We start from the raw sequence: 20,016 nt of genomic DNA on the forward strand, positions 1-20,016 counted from the left end.
GTAGCTTGATATTTGTTTGTCATGTAATTCCTACCACACCATGTCCGACAGCCGACATTATTTCAAATGTGACAATTTAATCTTAGTGGTTTATACAAAATGAGAAATACAATGGCCACATTTTTTTAGGTTGTGTCACGTAATCCCTTTTCCTACTAATGGAATCTTATTAGATTCTTTAAGGTGTTTAATCTTATTAGTCCAATTCAAGGTTAGCTGGCTTCAACATTGAAGTAAAGGTTTTCTCCTTACTTTTTTATGCCATTTGAATTGTTATGTTTCAAAACATGTTTAGGAAAAAACCATAGAAGTGAAGTTGGAAAATATGGCCCACAGAGACTAGTAACCAAGCAAGATTTTAAAGTACCAGTCCAAACTCAAAATCAAACCAGTTTTAAGGAATAAATTATGAGAGTTTCGTCACTTTTTGTCAGTGAGATCGTCACTTCTTACCAGTGAGATTTTCACGGCTTTAAATTAGAATACCCACCAATGAACTCGGTCGAAAACTTGTTTTGAGAATGAATCGTGATGATCTGACTACCCCATGTGACAGAGTAAATCGACTTTCCTGATGTGAAGTATAGATTTGTATGCCTCGGGATACAAAACTGTACTTCCCCATAAAAGTGAATCTTGAGGGAACCATGTATCCTGAGACGTATAGATCTACGGTTCCCAAACTATCATGTCAGGAAAGTCGATTGAGTGTGCCACGTGGGGTAGTTAGATTATCATGACTCTTTTGGAATTAAAATCAACAGTGTACCAGATCTCGTCGTATTCAGCACAAGAAATGATAATTTGCCCATAATTCATTGATATATGGTATGATATGAATGGTGTGCTATTAGTAATAGTTAGTGTGGCAATAGACTCTCTAAATCATTTGGGTGGAATCTGAAAATTAGTTGCCAAACAAGATTTGAAAATACGGGGGATCTGAAATATTCACTAAAATACGGGGATGTGCTTATAAATTACCCAAAAGAAAATATCTTCTTATATTAATTGTCAAAATACCCTTTGTGGCGGGAAACACAATCGCCCGCGCTGACTGAACTCATAAGGGAGGGTGTTCGTCTTCTAGGGTTCGTAGTAAACAAGATCTCTCTCTCTCTCTCTCTCTCTCAGAGTCTAAGATCGAACATCTGTTTCGCAAACAATGCCCATCTACAGTATCAGGGGAATTAATGTCGATTTCCCTTTCGAGGCTTACGATTGTCAGATCGTTTACATGGAGAAAGTCATCCAATCCTTACAAGACGTAAGCTTTAGTTACAATTTTTATTTTTTATCATATTTTTTTCCATAAATCTTGAAAAATTGATTAATCTCTTGCAAAGAAAATAAAAATGGTGATCCAAACAGGCCCTAAATGTGATTTCGATGTGAAACATTAATTGTTTGATTGTTTGTTTGTGCTAGAAATGTAATGCGTTGTTAGAGAGTCCAACTGGGACGGGTAAAACTTTGTGTCTTCTATGCGCCGCATTGGCTTGGAGGAAGAGTTTAGGAAAATTCTCAACTGGAGCAAATGAGGGGAAGAGTCGTAATTCGGAAAACCAAAACAACTTTGATGTTTCATCGACACCACCACCACAGTCACAATCCGGAGGAACACGTCTTCCTACCATAGTATATACTACAAGAACTCACAGCCAACTCCAGCAAGTAATTCAAGAGTTGAAAAGAACCAATTACAGGTTTGATTTGTATATTTGTTTTGAATTTCATTAAGATTTTGTGCCAAATAATGGAAAGCTCAATATAAAAAATAATGCACTTAATATTAGCAACAGTTTAAAAAAAAAAAAAAACAGTTAAAAAACTTATCATGTATGGTTATTTTGTGTTTTTTTTTAAAGTTAAATATTGTATTTTTTTTAATAGAACTTTGTCTAATTTAAACACATAAATGGGAAAGAGTTTCTTTGTTTATGGGCACAGCCTAGTGTATAATTTATGTATGGATTTGGTGGCCATGGGTCTGAAGCAGAACAGTATTCTATGGATCTTAATTGTTGAAGCTGATGTAGTGAATTTGTTGGTCATGATGCTTAAACTGTTTTTGAAGTAATTGGAGATTTTTCACTTGTTAACATTTAATGAACTTGCAGGCCCAAAATGGTTGTATTAGGTTCTCGTGAGCAGTTATGCATTCATGATGAAGTACGCATGCTTCGTGGAAGAGCACAAACCAATGCCTGCCAATTCCTTCGTAAAAAGCGTAAATGTGTATATCATGGCAAAGTTGGAGGTTGGTTGTTTTCTTGTTGAGGGTGGTCATCTTTTTTCAGTTTTACAGTGTAGAGGAACTTGAGTTTCAATATATATTCTTAACTTCCATACGTATGAATCTTCCTTTTGCAGATTTTGTAAAGAACAACCCCAATCTTGGAGTTGATCCTATTGATATAGAGGATTTGGTGAATATTGGAAGAACCCAGGGACCGTAGGTTCTCGCAATATCTTTGTCTCTTTATTATAACAATTCTAGTAGACTGTCGATGCTTCCAATATGTTCTCTTTTGAAATCTATGCACATTGTGGTTGATATAGAATCTGATTGGTCACTCTCATTGAATTTTAACCTTCCTTGTAGGTGCCCTTATTATTTATCACGTGAACTCCACAAGAATGTTGACATTTTATTTTCTCCTTACAACTATCTTATCGATCTTGAGAACCGGAAATCTCTTACTATTGAGTGGCGGAATAGTGTACTTATATTTGATGAAGCTCACAACCTAGTAAGGCCCAATTGTTTAATTTTTCATATCATGATTTTTGAACCGAGTTCTCTTAGTTGTAGAAGAAGTTTAACTATCGAAACTTTCAGTTCTCTCCTTCTTCAATCTTGACAAGAGTTACTTCTATCATATAAGTTAAAGTTTTAAGGACTTGAAATTCATGCAGTTTATGTATCTCTCCTTTGTATACTTCATGATGTTTTAACTACTAATAGTTGAAGTACCGTATGTTTTATGAAATGCAGGAAAGCATATGTTCAGATGCAGCTTCCTTTGATTTGCCTTCTGGGCTTCTGACTGCTTGCATTTCTGAAGCAAAAAAGTGCGTTGAACTTTCTATCACAAGGAGGGAAATTGAAAATTCAAACGACAAGTCCCTTAACCCAGATAACTTTGCTATTCTTAGAGGTAATGAATTTTTATTCATTTGTGAAATTAATATATCTTAGCCATGCCTCACTAATGTGGTATTTATATATTTCAACTGTCACTGTTCTTTGTTTTATGGGAAACTTGGCTGAGTTGCTACCTTATTGCTCAGTTTCTGTAGAAAAGCTTTAACCCTCATATTTGCAGGCTGTATGACTGAGGTACATGATCTAAGTGGGACGTGTTTGTGCTTTTAAAAGTGTATAGGAATTAGAATTGGGGTGCATGGTCTAAATGGATGTACTTGTGCTTCTAAAGTGAGCAATAAGATACATATATAAATATTGTTTTTTATTATGGTCAAGAATCTTAGATAACCGATAGCTTTTGCATACCAACTAACTTTTGAATGTTATTGGATAGAGTTTGACCTAACATTGTGTAGAGCATTTGTATCACTTAAAATATTCATATTGTTGTTGACACAATTGTTCATCATAATGGTATCATTGTAAACAAGAGCTTCTGAAATTTATGATCACTATCGTATTTATTTAAGTTGTAGTGTAATTCTTGCAGCTCTTTTACTAAAGCTGGAGAAGCGGATTACTGAAGTGCCTATTGGGTCCAAAGAGTTTGGTTTTACTAGACCGGGGCCTTACATTTACGAGTTGCTTGCTGATTTAAACATCACGAATGAAACTGCAACCATGCTTCTTGATACAATTGACAACGCTGTGTTGCTTCTTGAGGATGGTAAGTTCAATGAGGTCATTGCTTTGTTACTGTGGTGGTGGTGGTGCGTTTTGACAACATTTAGACATGTAAAAAACTATTCCTAGACATGTCAGATGGTTGCATCAATTCATTCTCATGAAGGAGCTTCATATTTAATTATCTATATTCTATAGATATTTAGCAATGTTATTATTGAAGGAATTCCTTATCCTTAGACAAAAAGCATGTTGAGTGTTTTTTCATAATTTCAGCTGAAAATGCAACTGAAAGTGGACCGCACAAGAACAAGGGAACCGCATGCAGGTTGGAAAGCATGGGTGATATCCTTCGGATAATTTTCAGAGATGGTGATAAGGCCCATGCAAAATCCTATCGTGTAAGTTGGGAGTCTTATGCAACTTTTCAAACACACTAGTAGGTATATGGGATTGTTGCGGGTGATCTGTTGCCAATCCATTTACATATGTATCTCAAATTGAAGGTGCCAACTAGCTTAGTTGGTAAAGTCTGCGTGCGTTGATACCATAGACCTGGGTTCAAAACCAGCCATTCCGAGTTATTGATCTCATTAAAAACAGGTTTACTTGGTGGCAACACTAAATTTTTTAACAAATCAAATTTTCTTCTCTTCTTTTTCTTGTTTTTGTTTTTTACCTCATGAGGGTATCGTTGTGTATGTATGTTGTCTTTAGTGTAAGAATCAACCTGACTTGGCTATACTAACTTTAAAATCTGTTTGTTGATTTAAGGTTCATGTGCAGGACGCTGAAGCAAGAGCCTTAGATGCTTTTCAAGGTATTAAGAGCCATTTTTTCTGATGTTCAAAACATCACTTCTTTGGAGATGAGAATCCTTATGATTTGCTTATTCCTGAAAATATTCCATCTTCTAGACATCATAGAGAATTGAGAAAATGGTTGCTGAATCTCCTTTAACCCCCCACCCCAACCCAACCACCCAAAAAAAAAAAAAAAACTTAATGGTCCCCTTAACATCTCATTCCATGATTATTTGTTGAAGATAATTATTTGGCTTGTTGAACTACAAGGCTTTCATCGTCTTTGGTGCTTGAGGTGGTGACAGATTGGTCATGTAGTGTCTAATACTGATAAGATCTTGATTAGATTTGAAATTATGTGATCAAGTTGATTTTGAGCCAACTATTTTGGGAATCGGGATGGATTTGAGCAATGTATAACAGACACGGGTGGATTCTAAGGATATGTATACATTGTTTAGTAAGTGGAGGTATGGATTTTTGTTCTATTAACTAGTTTTTTTTTTCCTGATGTTTGTAGGCAAGGCATCTAGGATGCTCAGCTGGTGGTGTTTCAATCCCGGAATTGCTATGGATCAATTTTCTAGAATGGGTGTTGGATCTATTATTTTGACATCTGGCACATTATCACCCTTAGATTCATTTGCACAGGAACTGAAATTGTAAGTCATATTACCTTTTGTTCTTCAAAGTTTTGGTCATTTCGTGACATTTTTCATTGATGAGAATGCCTTGTTTTCCATAATAGAGAATTCCCTGTTCGATTGGAGAACCCCCATGTTATATCTTCGGATCAAATTTGGGCGGGTGTTGTACCAACTGGTCCATCTGGTTGCTCTTTCAATTCCTCTTATCGGAATCGTGACTCTTTAGAATATAAGCAAGAGCTCGGAAATGCTATTGGTATGTACAAGTGGTAGTGAAAATGCTAAATCCAAGGGACTGATTATTATTTTTGTCTGTTTTGGAAGTATTTTGAGCATGTTCTCTTGAATTGCTACCATGCAGCAAATTTTGCTCGAATAGTACCTGATGGACTACTTGTTTTCTTTCCATCGTACTACCTTTTGGACCAATGCATTGGTTGCTGGAAGAATATGGTAATACATTCATCAAGTTCAGAAAATACGTGAATGGTTGCTCATAGCTACCTCTATTAATACCATCCTGAATGTGTTGTAGAGTCATGCAAGCTCAGTAAATTCTAGCACCATCTGGGAAAGGATATGCAGACATAAGCAACCTGTTGTGGAACCTAAGCAGTCTTCACTTTTCTCATCCTCAATTGAGGCAAGTAACTCAATTTATATACTCAATCATTGCTTGATTCTTTTGTTCCCCTTTGTCTGATTCAATCACCGTTTTTTCATTTTCTGTCCTCTAATGTACTGTATTCAACCTGATGGTCCTACCTACTGAAATATAAATTTTATGCAGGACTTCATGACTAAGTTGAATGACACCTCTACTTCTGGTTCAGTCTTTTTTGCCGTATGTCGTGGAAAGGTATGGGTTCTCCCTGAACTTTATCCTTTTCTTGCTCATGACCTTGTAAAGTTCTTGTATTTGTTCTGTTGACTGAGATGATAGTATCACTTTTAAATGTTCTAAAAGCTTCTAAAGAGATATAACTGAATAGGAGGCCTTTCAAGGCTCTTTAGATACTTGTTATACAACTTGTATATGGAGGCACATTGAAAATATAGGCACTTACCATGTCATTACTTTCCTAGAGAGTCATCATCTGTTAGTAGTGAAGCATGTGTTCAACTTCTACAGGGTTTGTACTTCTCTTGAACATGGTGAGCCTTGGCATCTAAATCTTTTTTACAACCTTGGCATCAACAATTTCTTTGGGGAAGAGGAAACTCTAAGGTGTCTTCCTTGGCCATCAAGGCAAGTTTTATTATTCTTAAGTGGTTTGCCATGACGATTATTAGCTCCTTCACTTTGCAGATCATCTCTCAAACAATGTCTTATCTATTACCAAAGTTCTGATTGATCTAGGTCACCTTGTTCCCTACAACAATTCTCAGCTGGGGTGGATATCTCTCTTGGTAATGTCTGCCCCTAGCTAGGGCTAAGATGGCCACACCATTGCGTCAATAATAGATCTGTGCAATCTCTCCCTTTGATCATGGTTGGATTCTTATTGATGATGTATTCCTCCTTTGGGATTATAGCAATTTAGGAAATTCAGGCTGCAAGAGGGTCGAGGATTCTCCCAATGCTGATAACTGCTTCTGGAGTTGACACAAATCTGAAGTATCATTTATTTCTTGGAGTCTGCTTCCTTACTGCCAGCTTGAAGAGATGTAGATGCCACATGTAATCCTGGTCAGAACTCAAGACTTTGGCAGAGTCAAGATTTTTGGCAGTTTGGAGTTGTTCCAACCTGTTGGTTCAACTGCACTGTATCAGTAGACCTTTCCATCAGTATATGCTATAACGTTGGCTTCGCTCCATATTGTGCTTAGAGAGAGGAAGTAATGTTTCTCTTTCAACTTTGTTGATGCCTTGTGTCAAGGACCATCAATTTAAATTTATTACAGAAGTCTTCACTCTTTAATGGGCCACACATGAGCTCCTCCATTTTAGACAGGAAGTATGGTGGCGAGTTATCCTTTTACTTGTCTTGTCTAAGGAATTTTTTAGTACATCATCAATTTGTCCCAACTGATGATATGGTTCTGTGTGGAGTTGAATGGTGAATAGGATTCATGTTCTCACCCCAGTAATTGGGATACACATAGCCAATAATAATCGCTACGACGATGATCTATCTGAGATTTCATTTTTATGCCATATCTTATTTTAGCTGATCTATTTGGTAACTTGTAGCACTTTGCATTGGCTTTAATGATTCTATTTCATATGGTCATATGCATCCTTTCGTGTTGTACATTATTTGTACTAAGTGTATTTGGGTTGCTAGGTAAGTGAGGGATTAGATTTTGCTGACCATGCTGGGAGAGCTGTGGTAATCACTGGTATGCCATTCGCCACAAGGAATGATCCCAAGGTTTGAGTTCCTAGACCTTGAGATGTATATAAGTCCATCTAAGTTTACTTGTTATCAAGGTTCTTGGCTGTTTCATCTAAAAGTTATTTGGAATTATAAATGTTTGGTGATGATAAAAGATCTTAATGTTTGCAATTTTTACATGCAATTGAGCTTATTAAATATAAACTTTTTTAGCTGCTTTATTTGAACCTAGCACCCATGACATTCTGGCACAATATAGTGGATTTGTAATCTTAAGGAAGATGCCTTCAGTAGCTCCATTGTGCCCCGAGAGTAGTGGCTTACTGTGTGTGTGTGTGTTCTTGACCTCCCTTTCTTCTCTATTGAATTTTATATCTATAGAAAAAGGAAGCTGGATATTTAGATTCAGAAGATGAATCCAAAGCCAAGTACAATAATTACACTGAAAATATCCTATCGCTACCCCTTCTCTTCAACATTTTTCCTAAACAGTGGTAGAAATGTTGGCCCAACTATTGATCTAAGCAAGCTAGCATCCAAGTCTATTTCCCTGTAGACTTATCCAAAGCTTTGAATCTTTACTGATAAGACTTCCTAGAATGCAAAGGCCTCAGATTTGAAGACCCTCTATTCAGATGGGTGACAGTAATCATGCTTAATAGATTTTTTTTATAGGTTTAAGTGAGAAGGTGGGGTTTTAATCCCAGATCTTTTATATTATCACTCAGTCATCACTACCTCACTGATGTGGCATTGACGTGTGTAATAGATTGTTGTAAGAGAGGAGTGAGATTCTTGCTTACCTCCCTTTTTTTGTTTGTATTTTGGGTTCACGCTTTCTATGTAATAATTTGTATCTTGTTTTTTTTTTTTTTCCTTTCTTTTTTCTGTCCCTGATTTGCTTTTAAAAGCTTATTGTTCTTTTAGTCATTCCATGGTGTGTTTATGTTTCATAATTCTGGCATCGCATCTTTGCATGCATGGATGCTTTTTTATTTGATTTGCTGACCTTCATATTGTATCGTAGGTTCGTTTGAAACGTGAGTTCTTGGATCAACAAGCTGAATCAGAAAAGAAAGAATATAAGGTAACACTAATATTTTTAGATACACAAAAGTACTTCAATGGTTTATAATCAATTCCTTTGGTTTTATATTCTATGGATAGCTAATAACATGATAGTTGAAATGTATGAAAGTTCTCAAGCCATGGATCCAAATTTGCTTATTCATTATTTCTAGAATTTATGCAGTTCTTTTAATTTATTTTGTTAATGATGCAGCTTTTGACAGGAGAGGAGTGGTACAGCCAACAAGCATCACGGGCTGTGAATCAGGCTGTAGGGCGTGTCATTCGTCATCGCCATGATTACGGAGCAATAATTTTCTGTGATGAAAGGTTTGATGTTCCACTTTCTGCTTATATGAAAATGCTCCCGTAGGAAGAAATTTAACTCCAAGAGAATGTGCCACAAAGTGAATATTAATCTGGTCATGTCTGTTCCTGCCACCTTTTTCTATCTTAATATGTAAATCTTGTTTTCTCATGTAGTAGCTACTGTAGATTATCTCTTATCATTACAGCTCTCAAAATTGTTTCTTATATCATGGCATCCATTTTCATAACCAATTGTTTTTGATAAATAAGTTGACCTTCGTGAGTTCGTGTCGACCTTAGATGTTTTTCAGCATTTCTTGCCTGAGTTCTTTGCCACCGCCTGACCTGGCCTCAGTTTAGCTCATGGTGAGACAAACTAAGCCACTAGAAATATGTTCATTCAATCTTTCAATCATCATTATCGAAGGCTTATCCCAACAATATTCCTCTAGTATCAATGGATTTCCTGATATTTTGGCCATAATTCTCTGAACTTAGAAGGCAATTTTTTTACCAAATTTCTCCTCATCAAGTTAGTTCTGAATTTTACCGAGTGAAGTTAACTTTTTCAACAAGTTCTATACAGTGTATACTTTCAAAAGAACACCTTTCTTTATAGGATTTATTAGCCTTTTCTTTTTTCTACCGTTAGGTCATTATCTTCAACTGTGTTGCCAATCTTAACCAGTTGTCAATTCAGTGTCAAGCATGTTACTGATAATTTCTTAAATAGATTCGTGTTAGAGTAGTTAGTGGACCCTGGTATTTCGCTAAGGCATAAATGATGTCTCGTGATAAAGCTAGTACCTTAATATTCACCATTATAGAATATATACAACTTTCATTTTGTTGAGTATTTTATGATGTAAACAGGTTTGCACATTCAAATCGTCAGTGCCAAATGTCACTTTGGCTTCAACCTCATATCAAGGTGCATTAAGAGATTTTGGTTTGGCCATTTTTTACAATCCTTTTCACTAATTGTATTGTTGATTTTGCAGTGCTACTCTAAATTTGGGGAAGTAGTTTTTACATTGACTCGGTTTTTTCGTGAAAGAGCGGCGTCTGGTCTTGGAAAGCCAAAATTAACAAAAATCAAATGCAATGGTTAAGTATCCCCTGGCTTTTTCCAATCTTCTATTTTTTGTGATTCATAGATACTTTTTTTTCCCTAATGTTTCCTCTGTTTTACTAAATTATATGCTTTGGCTAAGTGAAGTAATATATATTTAGAGGGTGTTGAGTATATACTTTCCTCTTACTCTCGGGTGTATCATATCCCTGTTAAGTCCTTTGATCATCTTATAATTATAGTTCCCCCCTCCAATAGATTGGTCTTTTGGAGTAGTTTGTTGGTTAACATGGTATCAAAGCGCTAGGTTCGTATAGGTCACAGGTTCGATTCTTTCCACCCTTATGGGTGAGGGGGAGTGTTTAGTGTATATTTTCCTCCACTCTCGGATGTGTCATACCCCAGTTAAGTCCCACATCCTCTTATATTCATAGTTCTCTCCTTCTACAACAGATCAATCTTTTGAAGTATTTGGTTGGTTAACGAAGGGCGTAAGCTAAAATTTGATATTTTAGTAGATCATGTCTACATACTTCATGCATCATGAGGCTCCTTTGTAAAATCGTTGTTAGTTTGGTTGAAATTCAACTTCTTCCCATAACAGTTTGGACTCTATTTCATTACTATTAAGAAATGGCACTACCTGTCATTAACTTATTAAAGTTTGAAATGAATGCTAAAACTCAAGTATGTTATGTTTTTCATAGGTTTATTACAAATACAAACGAATCTTGCAACCTGCTCCATTTTCACTTACAATTTCAGTCCATTTTTCGATCACATTGAATTGTGCTTAGGTTAAATAAAATGCTTAATGAAGTTTATTAAAGAAATTGTAGTAACTTCAAGAAGTTTGAACTCTTATTGTCCATAACGCCGAGAGGAACCTTAGTTGTTTGGCCCTAGTTTATTGTGGCATTATTTGCTTATTTTAACTTTGCACTTGAGACGATACGGGAGGTGACATACCTTTGATCTTTGGAAATTTTCATAGCAAAAGGATTGTTGCATTTTGGCATCCCATCATCTAATATTTAAAAACTTTATCTTTGTAATTTACCATTGTGCAATGTTCTCTTTTTAAACTCAAAAAATGAATTTTGGTTTAACCTTCAAAATGAGGCCCATCTTTTCGACATATTTAAATATACCAAAATATTTCCATTTCCAAAAAACTTGTGAAGAGATTCTTTATTGTTTTAAGAAATATTTTGATGAACAGTAACTACCAACTGAAATAATCAAATCAGGTATAAAATTGCAAGTTTTGGTGGAAATATTTGATAAGCAGTAAAGTTTGAAGGAACATTCTTTTGAAAAAAAATCTAAAAATGTTGGTAAAATATAAAAATATAAATTAAATTACACATACTATTATTTCATTAGTAGAAATGAATTACAATTGATTAGGTGTCTGTAAATCAGTGTATTTTGATGTATTAATATCTTAGTAACACATTCTTATAAGCCTGGACATACAATCATCCATGTTCTAATTAGTCGGAATATTAGTAATACATTCATGCATATTTAAAAAAGAGTAATTATAAAAGCACCCCACGAATTAATAAGGGCGACCCATACCATAGCCGAAGTGTTTTGTCTTATATAGTTAAAAGTCTCGGAAAGAGATGAATTTTGGCGAGGATGATATCTATGATGAGAAGATCATCCTCACCAAAAATCAGCCTATACTGAAACTTCTAACCCCATCAAAACAAGTTCAAGAATCGTAAATCGTCCTTTTTTTTTTGTAAACCAGATTTCTTGGGGTTAGAAGTTTCGGAATGGGTTGATTTTTAGTGAGGATGATCTCCTCTTCATAAAGATCATCCTCACCAAAAATCAGCTCATTCTGAAACTTTTAACCCATATAAGACAACAATTTGGCTATGCCTGGGTTGCCTTTATTAATTCGTGGGGTGCTTTTATAATTACCCTTTAAAAAATAAAAAATATAATAATGCATTTATGTAAACACAACACTTAATATTTTTTCTTTTAAGAAAGTGTTTTAGATATTATAGAGTTCATGTGGTTAATGTGGCATTACTATTCTCATTTCCATGGGTAATATCATTGTTTTGGCTATTGAGCTCTCAATTCGTTTTATGGTTTTGCGATTATACAAATTCCCATGTATGTGTTTTGGCTACCATCGACTTACTTACATTGCATGGTACTTGTCAACAGGCCTAGTTTCTACTTCAAAATCGACACTGGATAAGGGAATACATGAACCCTTGGGGAAAGATATATCATTTGTGTTGGAGCTATCGTCCATGGTTTGTGTTCCAATTTGTTTTTTTTTTTTTGTCTTGTTTTGTTTTGTTTTTTTTTTTCCATCATACATTATCTTTCAAATGGAGTATTAATGTGGTTAATGTTTTTAGGCATTGAGGCATGAGACAAGGTGCTCGATGGGCCATCACATTGAGGTGTAAGCCTCAAATGCATGAAATTTTTAATAAATAATATAACACATATATAATTAATAGAAAAAGTAAAGTAGCCACCACATATTTCCAAATGCCAGGTTTCAAATCCACATAATTAAATTTCAAGTTTTAATCTTCTACATTAATAGTAATATAACATTCATATTATATTTTAGCAAGAGCAACCTTTTTTATTTGAATAATTGAAAGTTTCTAAAGTATATATCTATTTCATATTTATTGTAAAAGTATAGCTAAATGTTGTTTTTTGACAACGTTCTTTGGGTAATATACTTACACTACAAAAGTTTATTTATGAATAAAATCAATTCAATAACTTGCTCTGCATATATTACTATTGTGTTTCCAAATGTATTTCTAAATACTTCAATTATGTTGCATGCCAATGGAAACAAAAAACTAACAAAATAAAAAATAGAGGCATATATAGTTTTATACAACAAAAGTTTTGAAGGCAAAGAAAAGGAAGTAGTTGCAATACTTGTTCATTTGGTCCCGCCTAGATCCCGCATAGTCCCACTTTTCTTGCCTAGAGTTTTATAAAACACTTATTCATTTGGTCCAAGATGCACAAGGAATTCAAAGGGACTTCTTTTGAGGATTTCACTTTTAGGTGGAATCTTGGTTGTCAAAGTCCTGCCTAGATCCCGCATAGTCCCATTTTTCTTGCCTAAACCATTGTAGTGCGTGGAAAGGGGTTTTAAAGGTTGCTCATGATGACTTCAACAAGGGCATCAAATTCAAGGTGGGGAAAGGAGATAAAGTGAGAATCTGGGACGATTGGTGGTGTGGCACTACAAACCTTTGCATTCAATATCCTTCCCTTTACGCCACTTCTTTGAAAAAGAATGCTTTGATTCAGGATTGTTGGATTCACAATGGGCTTGGACTTTCTCGGAATTTGGGCTTTAGAAGGAATTTCAATGACCGAGGGATCAACGAGGTGGTATCTCTCCTAGAGTTTATCTCTTCTTATTAGTTGGGTGCGCTTGAGGAGGATCGTAGAGAATGGACCAAGAGTAATGACAATTTATTCTCTGTGCGCTCTTTCCATAACTCTCTTTTGACTCCGTTTGCTTTGTCTTTCTCGACTTCTACTTTTTGGTCTCCTTTCATTCATTCTAAAATTTCTTTCTTTGTGTGGCTAGCTTCTAAGGAGAGGATTTTAACTCTTGATAATCTGATCAAGCGCGATTTCTCAACTCCCTGCTTTCTTTGTAAAAAGAACGGAGAATCTAGAAATCATATTTTGGTGCATTGTCTTTTTTCTTCTTTGGTTTGAGATCATTTCTTATCCCTCTTTCATGTGGACTGGATTTTTCCTTTTGTACTTTTGACCTCTTTTGTGGTTGGATTTGTAATGTGTTCTCCAACAATAAAAAGGTATTTCTGGGCTATTCTTCCTTTTGCCATTTGTTGGGGGCTTTGGAAAGAGAGGAATGAATGGGTTTTCCAAGGCGAAGAAAAAACAGTTCATGCTGTTATTTTGGAGATCAAAGGGGTTTCTTTTCTTTTGGTGCAAGTTTTGTAAAGATTTTCAAGGGGTTTTCTTTGAAGACTTTGTGTTCAAGTGGGAGATGCTTTGCAACGATGAGTTGTTGGGCGGGGGTGTAGCTTTTGTCTTCTTTGTTTCTCTCTTTTCTTGTTTTTTTTTCTTTTGTTGTTGGCCAGCTCGGTCGCTCTTTCGCTTTTTCAATAAAATTTTGTACTTATAAGAAAGTGCTTAGGCCTTACCCACTCTAAGCGGGGTTTCAAAAACTGGGGTTAAAATGATACTTTTGTGAAATAATTTTGTATAAATTGTGTTTGAAGGGTATTTAATCAGTTTTAAAATATAGGGATTTCTCAAATATTTAGGTAAACTTGTGAGGTGTGTCTAAGATTAAAAAACTAGTAGGTGGCATGTGCAAACACACATGTATGGAACAATTTAGGGTTTATGCATGATTAAAATTACTTCAAAAAAATTAATTTTTAAATAGATAATCTTATATTTTCATATTTGATCATTTAATAAGTTTTAAAGGTCTTTTTGTAATTTAAAATATTAATTAAGGCTATGTCGAAGATATCATAACAAAAAGATATTTATATTATTTTAGGAAACTAAAACTAACTAATGTGGTATAGGGTCGTGGGGTTGTAATTTTATTCATTTTGACAAGGATATCCTTGATAATAATAAGTTAGATGAAAAGGTGGGGGCACTTTTGGTCTTCCAAATTTTAGTGTCAACAAACACTTATTCGGCTGCAAGGAGATTTACATTCTATTGGAGAGGAATTACTCTTTTGATGGTGATGTTATAAGACCTGAAAGTACTGCCTCCAAAGACCTTTTGATTCAATGGAATAACCATTCACAGATGTACTCATGTGATCAGCTTTCAAAGGTCATAACAATTTGTTCAAGCATATGATTAGGCCATCATTGATGTTATAAAGCTATTTATCACGTCCACAAGAGCTATTTCTATGGGTTGTTTTCTTTACAAATATATGTTGCAGAACTATCCTTTTAATTTTAAACAAATCCAATATGTGCTGCATACAAGGTGATTACTCTTGTTTAGATAAATCTAATTGGGTGAAGATTGCCCAACCTTGGCACAAATTTTTATTGCCAAATGCTGTCACTCATTTGTTAATTTTCAGTTGTTGCCCAAATACATGCGCATACTTTTATCGGACATTTTATTTTTCTTATGTGAATATTTTAGAGTGAAGCACTTTCTCTTTCTTATTGTACTGTTTATTGTTTACAGACTACAACTAAAGAAGATTGCTCCAAAAAGCCATTATCTTCTGTACTTGCAGCCAATAGAGGCAAAAGTTGTACCCAGTTAGAAGAATTTCTTCCTGCTAATCGCTCGACTCTTACTCCTTACAAGTTCAATCATCCCTTGACCTTAAAGCACTTGAGAGAACCTGATCTTAAAGGTCGACAATATCAAAATAGTGAGGTTATTGACTTGACTTCTAATGACCACTGGGATGAAAAACCAAGAGAACTGATTGTGTCCTGTTCTTCAAAGAAGTCTAAATTATTGAAGACAGATCCTGATGCTATGCTGCATTCCGATAAGCATCTCTCTCCTGAGCAGTTATATGATACCAGAAAAGCACATTTATCTGACATTTCAGATAAACACGAGAAACGATTGCAGCTTTGTCCGTGTGGACCAGACAAAGTTTGTATTGATGAGAGTAATAGAAACTTGAAACGTGCTCAAGTTGGTTCAGATGTGTGCTTGAAAATGTTTCTACTTCACAGAGGCCTGCTTTTGAGTTACCGGCGCAGAAAGACAAAGGTGTTCTTTCAAGTTCTGCACCTTCTGATGGGGAAACTAGAGGATCTGCTTTTCTAATTGAGGTAAATTGTTTGAATCTATAATGATTGAAGAGTTGTTGTTTGGACCATTCTAAGCTTTGTTTATGAATTAAGATTTTCCTCAAAGAATAAAAGTGGGAACTCCTATTCCTTCGTATTTCCCCATTAATAGCATTCCTCTGCCTGGGAACTGCAGGTGGAAGGCTTGGGAATCCTTGTCATGATTCCTTCAAAAGTTTCAAAACAGAAGATTGTTGATATGGGACTTTTGGTCCATGCTGGAAAGTTGATCTAATTAATTAAACATTGTCAGTGGTTGAACAAAGAATTACTTCAATGTTTGAAACTAGTATTATTTTGTTTGATAAGGTATTGTTAGCTTAATTAGGTTTAAAAAGAGTTCAATTAATTTATTTTCATGTTGAGACCAATACACATTTTTATTTCCCCACATGTTCCATCTTGTTCTGTCAGCTTGTTTGAAACCTTGATGGAAAATCCCAAAATGGTCTAATTATGTGGAAAACCTTAGTTCATTAATGTAACCCTTTTCATAGTAGTTTCAGCAACAAATGAATGGAGGAGCAGATTTCTATTTGCCCAACCTCAAATAGACAGGATAAGACCCTTTAAATGATGTTGATGATTCAGTAATTCCTTCCCAGGCTCAACTCACCATAAGTGAACTCGATCCTAAGCTCAAGTTCGCAGCAACCTGGGTTCATATGCTGCTTGTCTCGCTGGCTTGGCCCCTTAATACCCTAGATAAAGCTGTAGATTTTATTCAACTTTTGGTAATCTGATTTGTTGTATCTTGTATTTGTGGTCTTTTCTAACATGGAAAAAATGTGTCTTGATCAATGAGACCTCTTGTTTTTATGTACACTTTACAGGTTCAAGAAATGCTTACTCCAACAGAATATATAGAATTTGTGGGTTATATGAAGGCATTGAAGTCCAAAACGATGAAGATAAGTCAGGTGCTACAATTAATTGCAAGATTATTTTCTACTCCAGAGAGACATCATCTTCTTAAGAGGTATTTTCTACAATTACAAGTCATTTGCCTCAAATGTTAGGAGTACTTGATATATAACTTCCCCCCCACCCCCCACCCCCCTTTTCCAATCTTCATGGATTTGTTGTAGGTAAATGCAATTTCTAATCTCATGTTTTCCTAGTCCAACGTCTATACTGTTTAATTAGTTGGAAACCAAATCTCTCTATCTGCCAGAGTGATGTGGTCATTTGACTCTTTTCTTTGCAGATGTTCCATAGTTAGTTCTTATGTTCTTGGAGTAAATTTCCAATATTTCCTTTCTAAAACACTATTCCCTTTCTAAAACTTTCTTGGATTGACAAGTGAATTTCCACTTATTGCCACTAGTTAGATACATAAGAGCATATCTAATATGTTGCTAGAATTTTTCCGATAATATAGAATAAGAACTGTAGATTTCGAATTTTAGTTTAGCTTACTCTCAAGAAAAAACATTGGTGATTTATTGATATTAGTTTGAGAGATTGCCAAATAATACAAATATATTTTACCAAGAAATCTTCTATTTAATCAACCAATTTTTGTCAGTTATTGAGAAAATTGAATTTCTTTTGTTTATCATTTGTGTTACTATTGGAAGTTGGAAATTTTCAGAAAGCATGTAATATTATCCACACAGTTATTCCTTCTATTGGTTGCTTGATAGTTAATTTATGTTTCTTGGACTTAATTAGCTATATCTGTGTTGAGTTTCAACAATTCTCCAATTTCTGTGACCACTTGAGTTTTTCTTTTCTTTCCTTTGTCTTTTTTAACTCTGGCTTCTTAACTGCATGAAGTGTGGGAGCTCTTTAAATTTATTTATTTTGTTATGTTTCCAAATTTTTGAATTGTGTTCATTTTTAGAGTGACGTTTGTCTCCACGTTCATTATGCATTTACTCTTTCTTTTTAATGCTTTTGATCTATGAAAGAATGATATTAGTGGAAAGATTTATGTGTGTCACAACAAGATTTCAATCCTTTGGTGTATCATTATTTACAGATTCAAGGACTATATCCCTGCTAAGTATCGGTCTATGTACTATGAGCAGCATCTTAAAACTCATGATGCAGCAACTGACAGTTGATGTAAGAAACCATTGCCTTCTGTTTACTGTTATCTGTTTTTCTGGTATTTAAGTTTCTCTGAATTTTGATGTGTTTTCTTTTGCTGCTTTTCCTGTATAAATTTCTGTACATATTCAAGCATGACTGTCTTTTCAGCCCCATCCGGGTCAATGGTTATATCAACTGAACAATATAAATTCAACAATCTATTACTTTTAAAATCTATCCATGGCATTGAAAGTTATTAGAAAGTGTACCCATGTTTCTTTTCTGTTGCATTAATCTTGTGGCTTTCCAAATTTTAATGTGAAAGAAGTCATATAGAGAAGAGAAGCCATTACTTGAGTACTAACTATTCTTTTGTTTATGATTGAATGCCATTACTTTTGTTTGTTTACCCATAGCTCAGTTGGTTTGACACATTGCAAAGCAACTTTGAGGTTGTGAGTTCAAGTCCAGCTTACCCATAAAAAAAATGCCTTTACTGAAGTGAGAAGTAGTGTGTTTTCGTCTGTTCAAGAAAAAATATGCTATTTTTTAATTTTTAATTTGTATGTTTCAGATCAAGTCACCTAAGAAGAGCTTGAGGATGGCTTGGTGATAAACTTGCTTGACAGGGCCAAGTGTTCTATTTCAGGTATATCTACCACATATAATCTTAATTGCTGGCATTAGTTACCACGAATAGAAATTAATTGTGTACTTCAATTTCCAGTGGAGTGGTGGATTTGACATATGGACGGTACTGTATGGTGCATTATACATTTGAGAGGATCTCAATTGGAAAATTGTCTGTTCAGGTTATGAAGGAATTCAACATCAGCTCATTTTAAATATAGTTTTACACATGGGAACTATTAATTGGACGGGAAGACTAGGTAATGGCGGCTAATACAATCTGATAGAACAAACATTAAAATCATAATGAAAGAAGTATCAACATAGCTTCACCAGCTCTCATAGCACAGAGAAATATTGGCACAACTGAAAAAGACCACAGGGTTGGTTGTGGGGGTGCTGACTCTGTTGGCTGTGGTAAGGTGTTCGTTATGGTGCTATTTTCAGACGGGTTAATAATGGTGGAGTTATGGACATCACCAATGGTGATGATGATGATGCCCACCACAGGTCATGCCCAGGGAGAGTTGACAAAGAGTATTACTACACAATGGATTTAGACTGAGATGGAGGTGCAACAATCTGCATCGCTCTTCACCATAATCGATTATTTAATTGATACTGCAGTTAAGTGTATGCTTGTATATGCTACTTAACAAAATAATGGATTGATGATACTTGGAACTAGTACATGATTTTATGAAAATTCTTTTTTGTACTACATTCAATTTAGCCACATCGACAATTAGTTTCTTCTTCTGATCTCATTCATGTATTACTGTTGCAGGCATGAGATATATAAACCTTAGGGTGACTGTTGGACTTAGACCCATAGCTCAGTTGGTTTGACACATTGCAAATCAATTTGAGGTCATGAGTTTAAGTCCATCTTACCCAAAAAATAAAAAAAACTTGTGGGTGACTACAGGGAAATTGAGTTTTTATCAGTCAGGAAAACTAGTCTATCCATTCCAGACCTGACGAGTCGACTACTTTTGGGTCTATTATGAATTATTGGTCTAGATATAGCCATCTCATCCAGAGACTTTCCTTTTGTTACGTATCTTTGTTAATATTCCACATTCTCGATAAATATCAATTATATTGCCATTCCTTTTCTAACCCATTTGGCTTTGGCTTCCGTCTCTGCTTTACTCTTACCTAGGCTCCTATACCAGTTGAGTTGAGACTTCTTTAATTGATCCTACTTGTTCTTGTGGTTGTCTTCCAACTTTGCCTACTGTCTCAATAATTGTTTGTAGAGCCTTTGATAAATCGATGTGGTAAAACATACGCGTCTGACATGGCAAGGGCACAGAACCATAGATCTTTTTCTTCGGGACACACGAGGAAAAAGATGAACGGCTCTATGCCCTTATCATATCAGCCACATATGTTTTGCCATGTAGATTTATCATTAGTTATTT

The 20,016-nt window shown here is 35.1% G+C and overlaps 1 protein-coding gene across 1 annotated transcript; it reads left to right on the top strand.

Moving 5' to 3' along the window:
- Positions 1 to 1,043: 1,043 nt before the first annotated feature.
- On the top strand, positions 1,044 to 19,310 carry LOC147392530 (RAD3-like DNA-binding helicase protein). Its single transcript, XM_086456128.1, is given in 26 exon segments — positions 1,044 to 1,267; positions 1,429 to 1,706; positions 2,121 to 2,260; positions 2,374 to 2,455; positions 2,606 to 2,753; positions 2,999 to 3,161; positions 3,702 to 3,878; positions 4,112 to 4,236; positions 4,610 to 4,655; positions 5,159 to 5,300; positions 5,387 to 5,541; positions 5,647 to 5,738; positions 5,821 to 5,928; positions 6,076 to 6,144; positions 7,574 to 7,660; positions 8,652 to 8,711; positions 8,907 to 9,022; positions 9,875 to 9,932; positions 10,003 to 10,108; positions 12,267 to 12,358; positions 15,297 to 15,758; positions 15,761 to 15,904; positions 16,756 to 16,901; positions 17,907 to 17,992; positions 18,534 to 18,608; positions 18,687 to 19,310. Coding segments are annotated over 24 exon segments (3,183 nt in total). The 5' UTR covers positions 1,044 to 1,165; the 3' UTR covers position 17,992; positions 18,534 to 18,608; positions 18,687 to 19,310.
- The last annotated feature ends 706 nt before the right edge of the window (positions 19,311 to 20,016 follow it).

The sequence above is a fragment of the Akebia trifoliata genome, chromosome 10, assembly GCF_017979445.1.
Source record: "Akebia trifoliata isolate Shusen 1 chromosome 10, ASM1797944v1, whole genome shotgun sequence".
Taxonomy (NCBI): Eukaryota; Viridiplantae; Streptophyta; class Magnoliopsida; order Ranunculales; family Lardizabalaceae; genus Akebia; species Akebia trifoliata.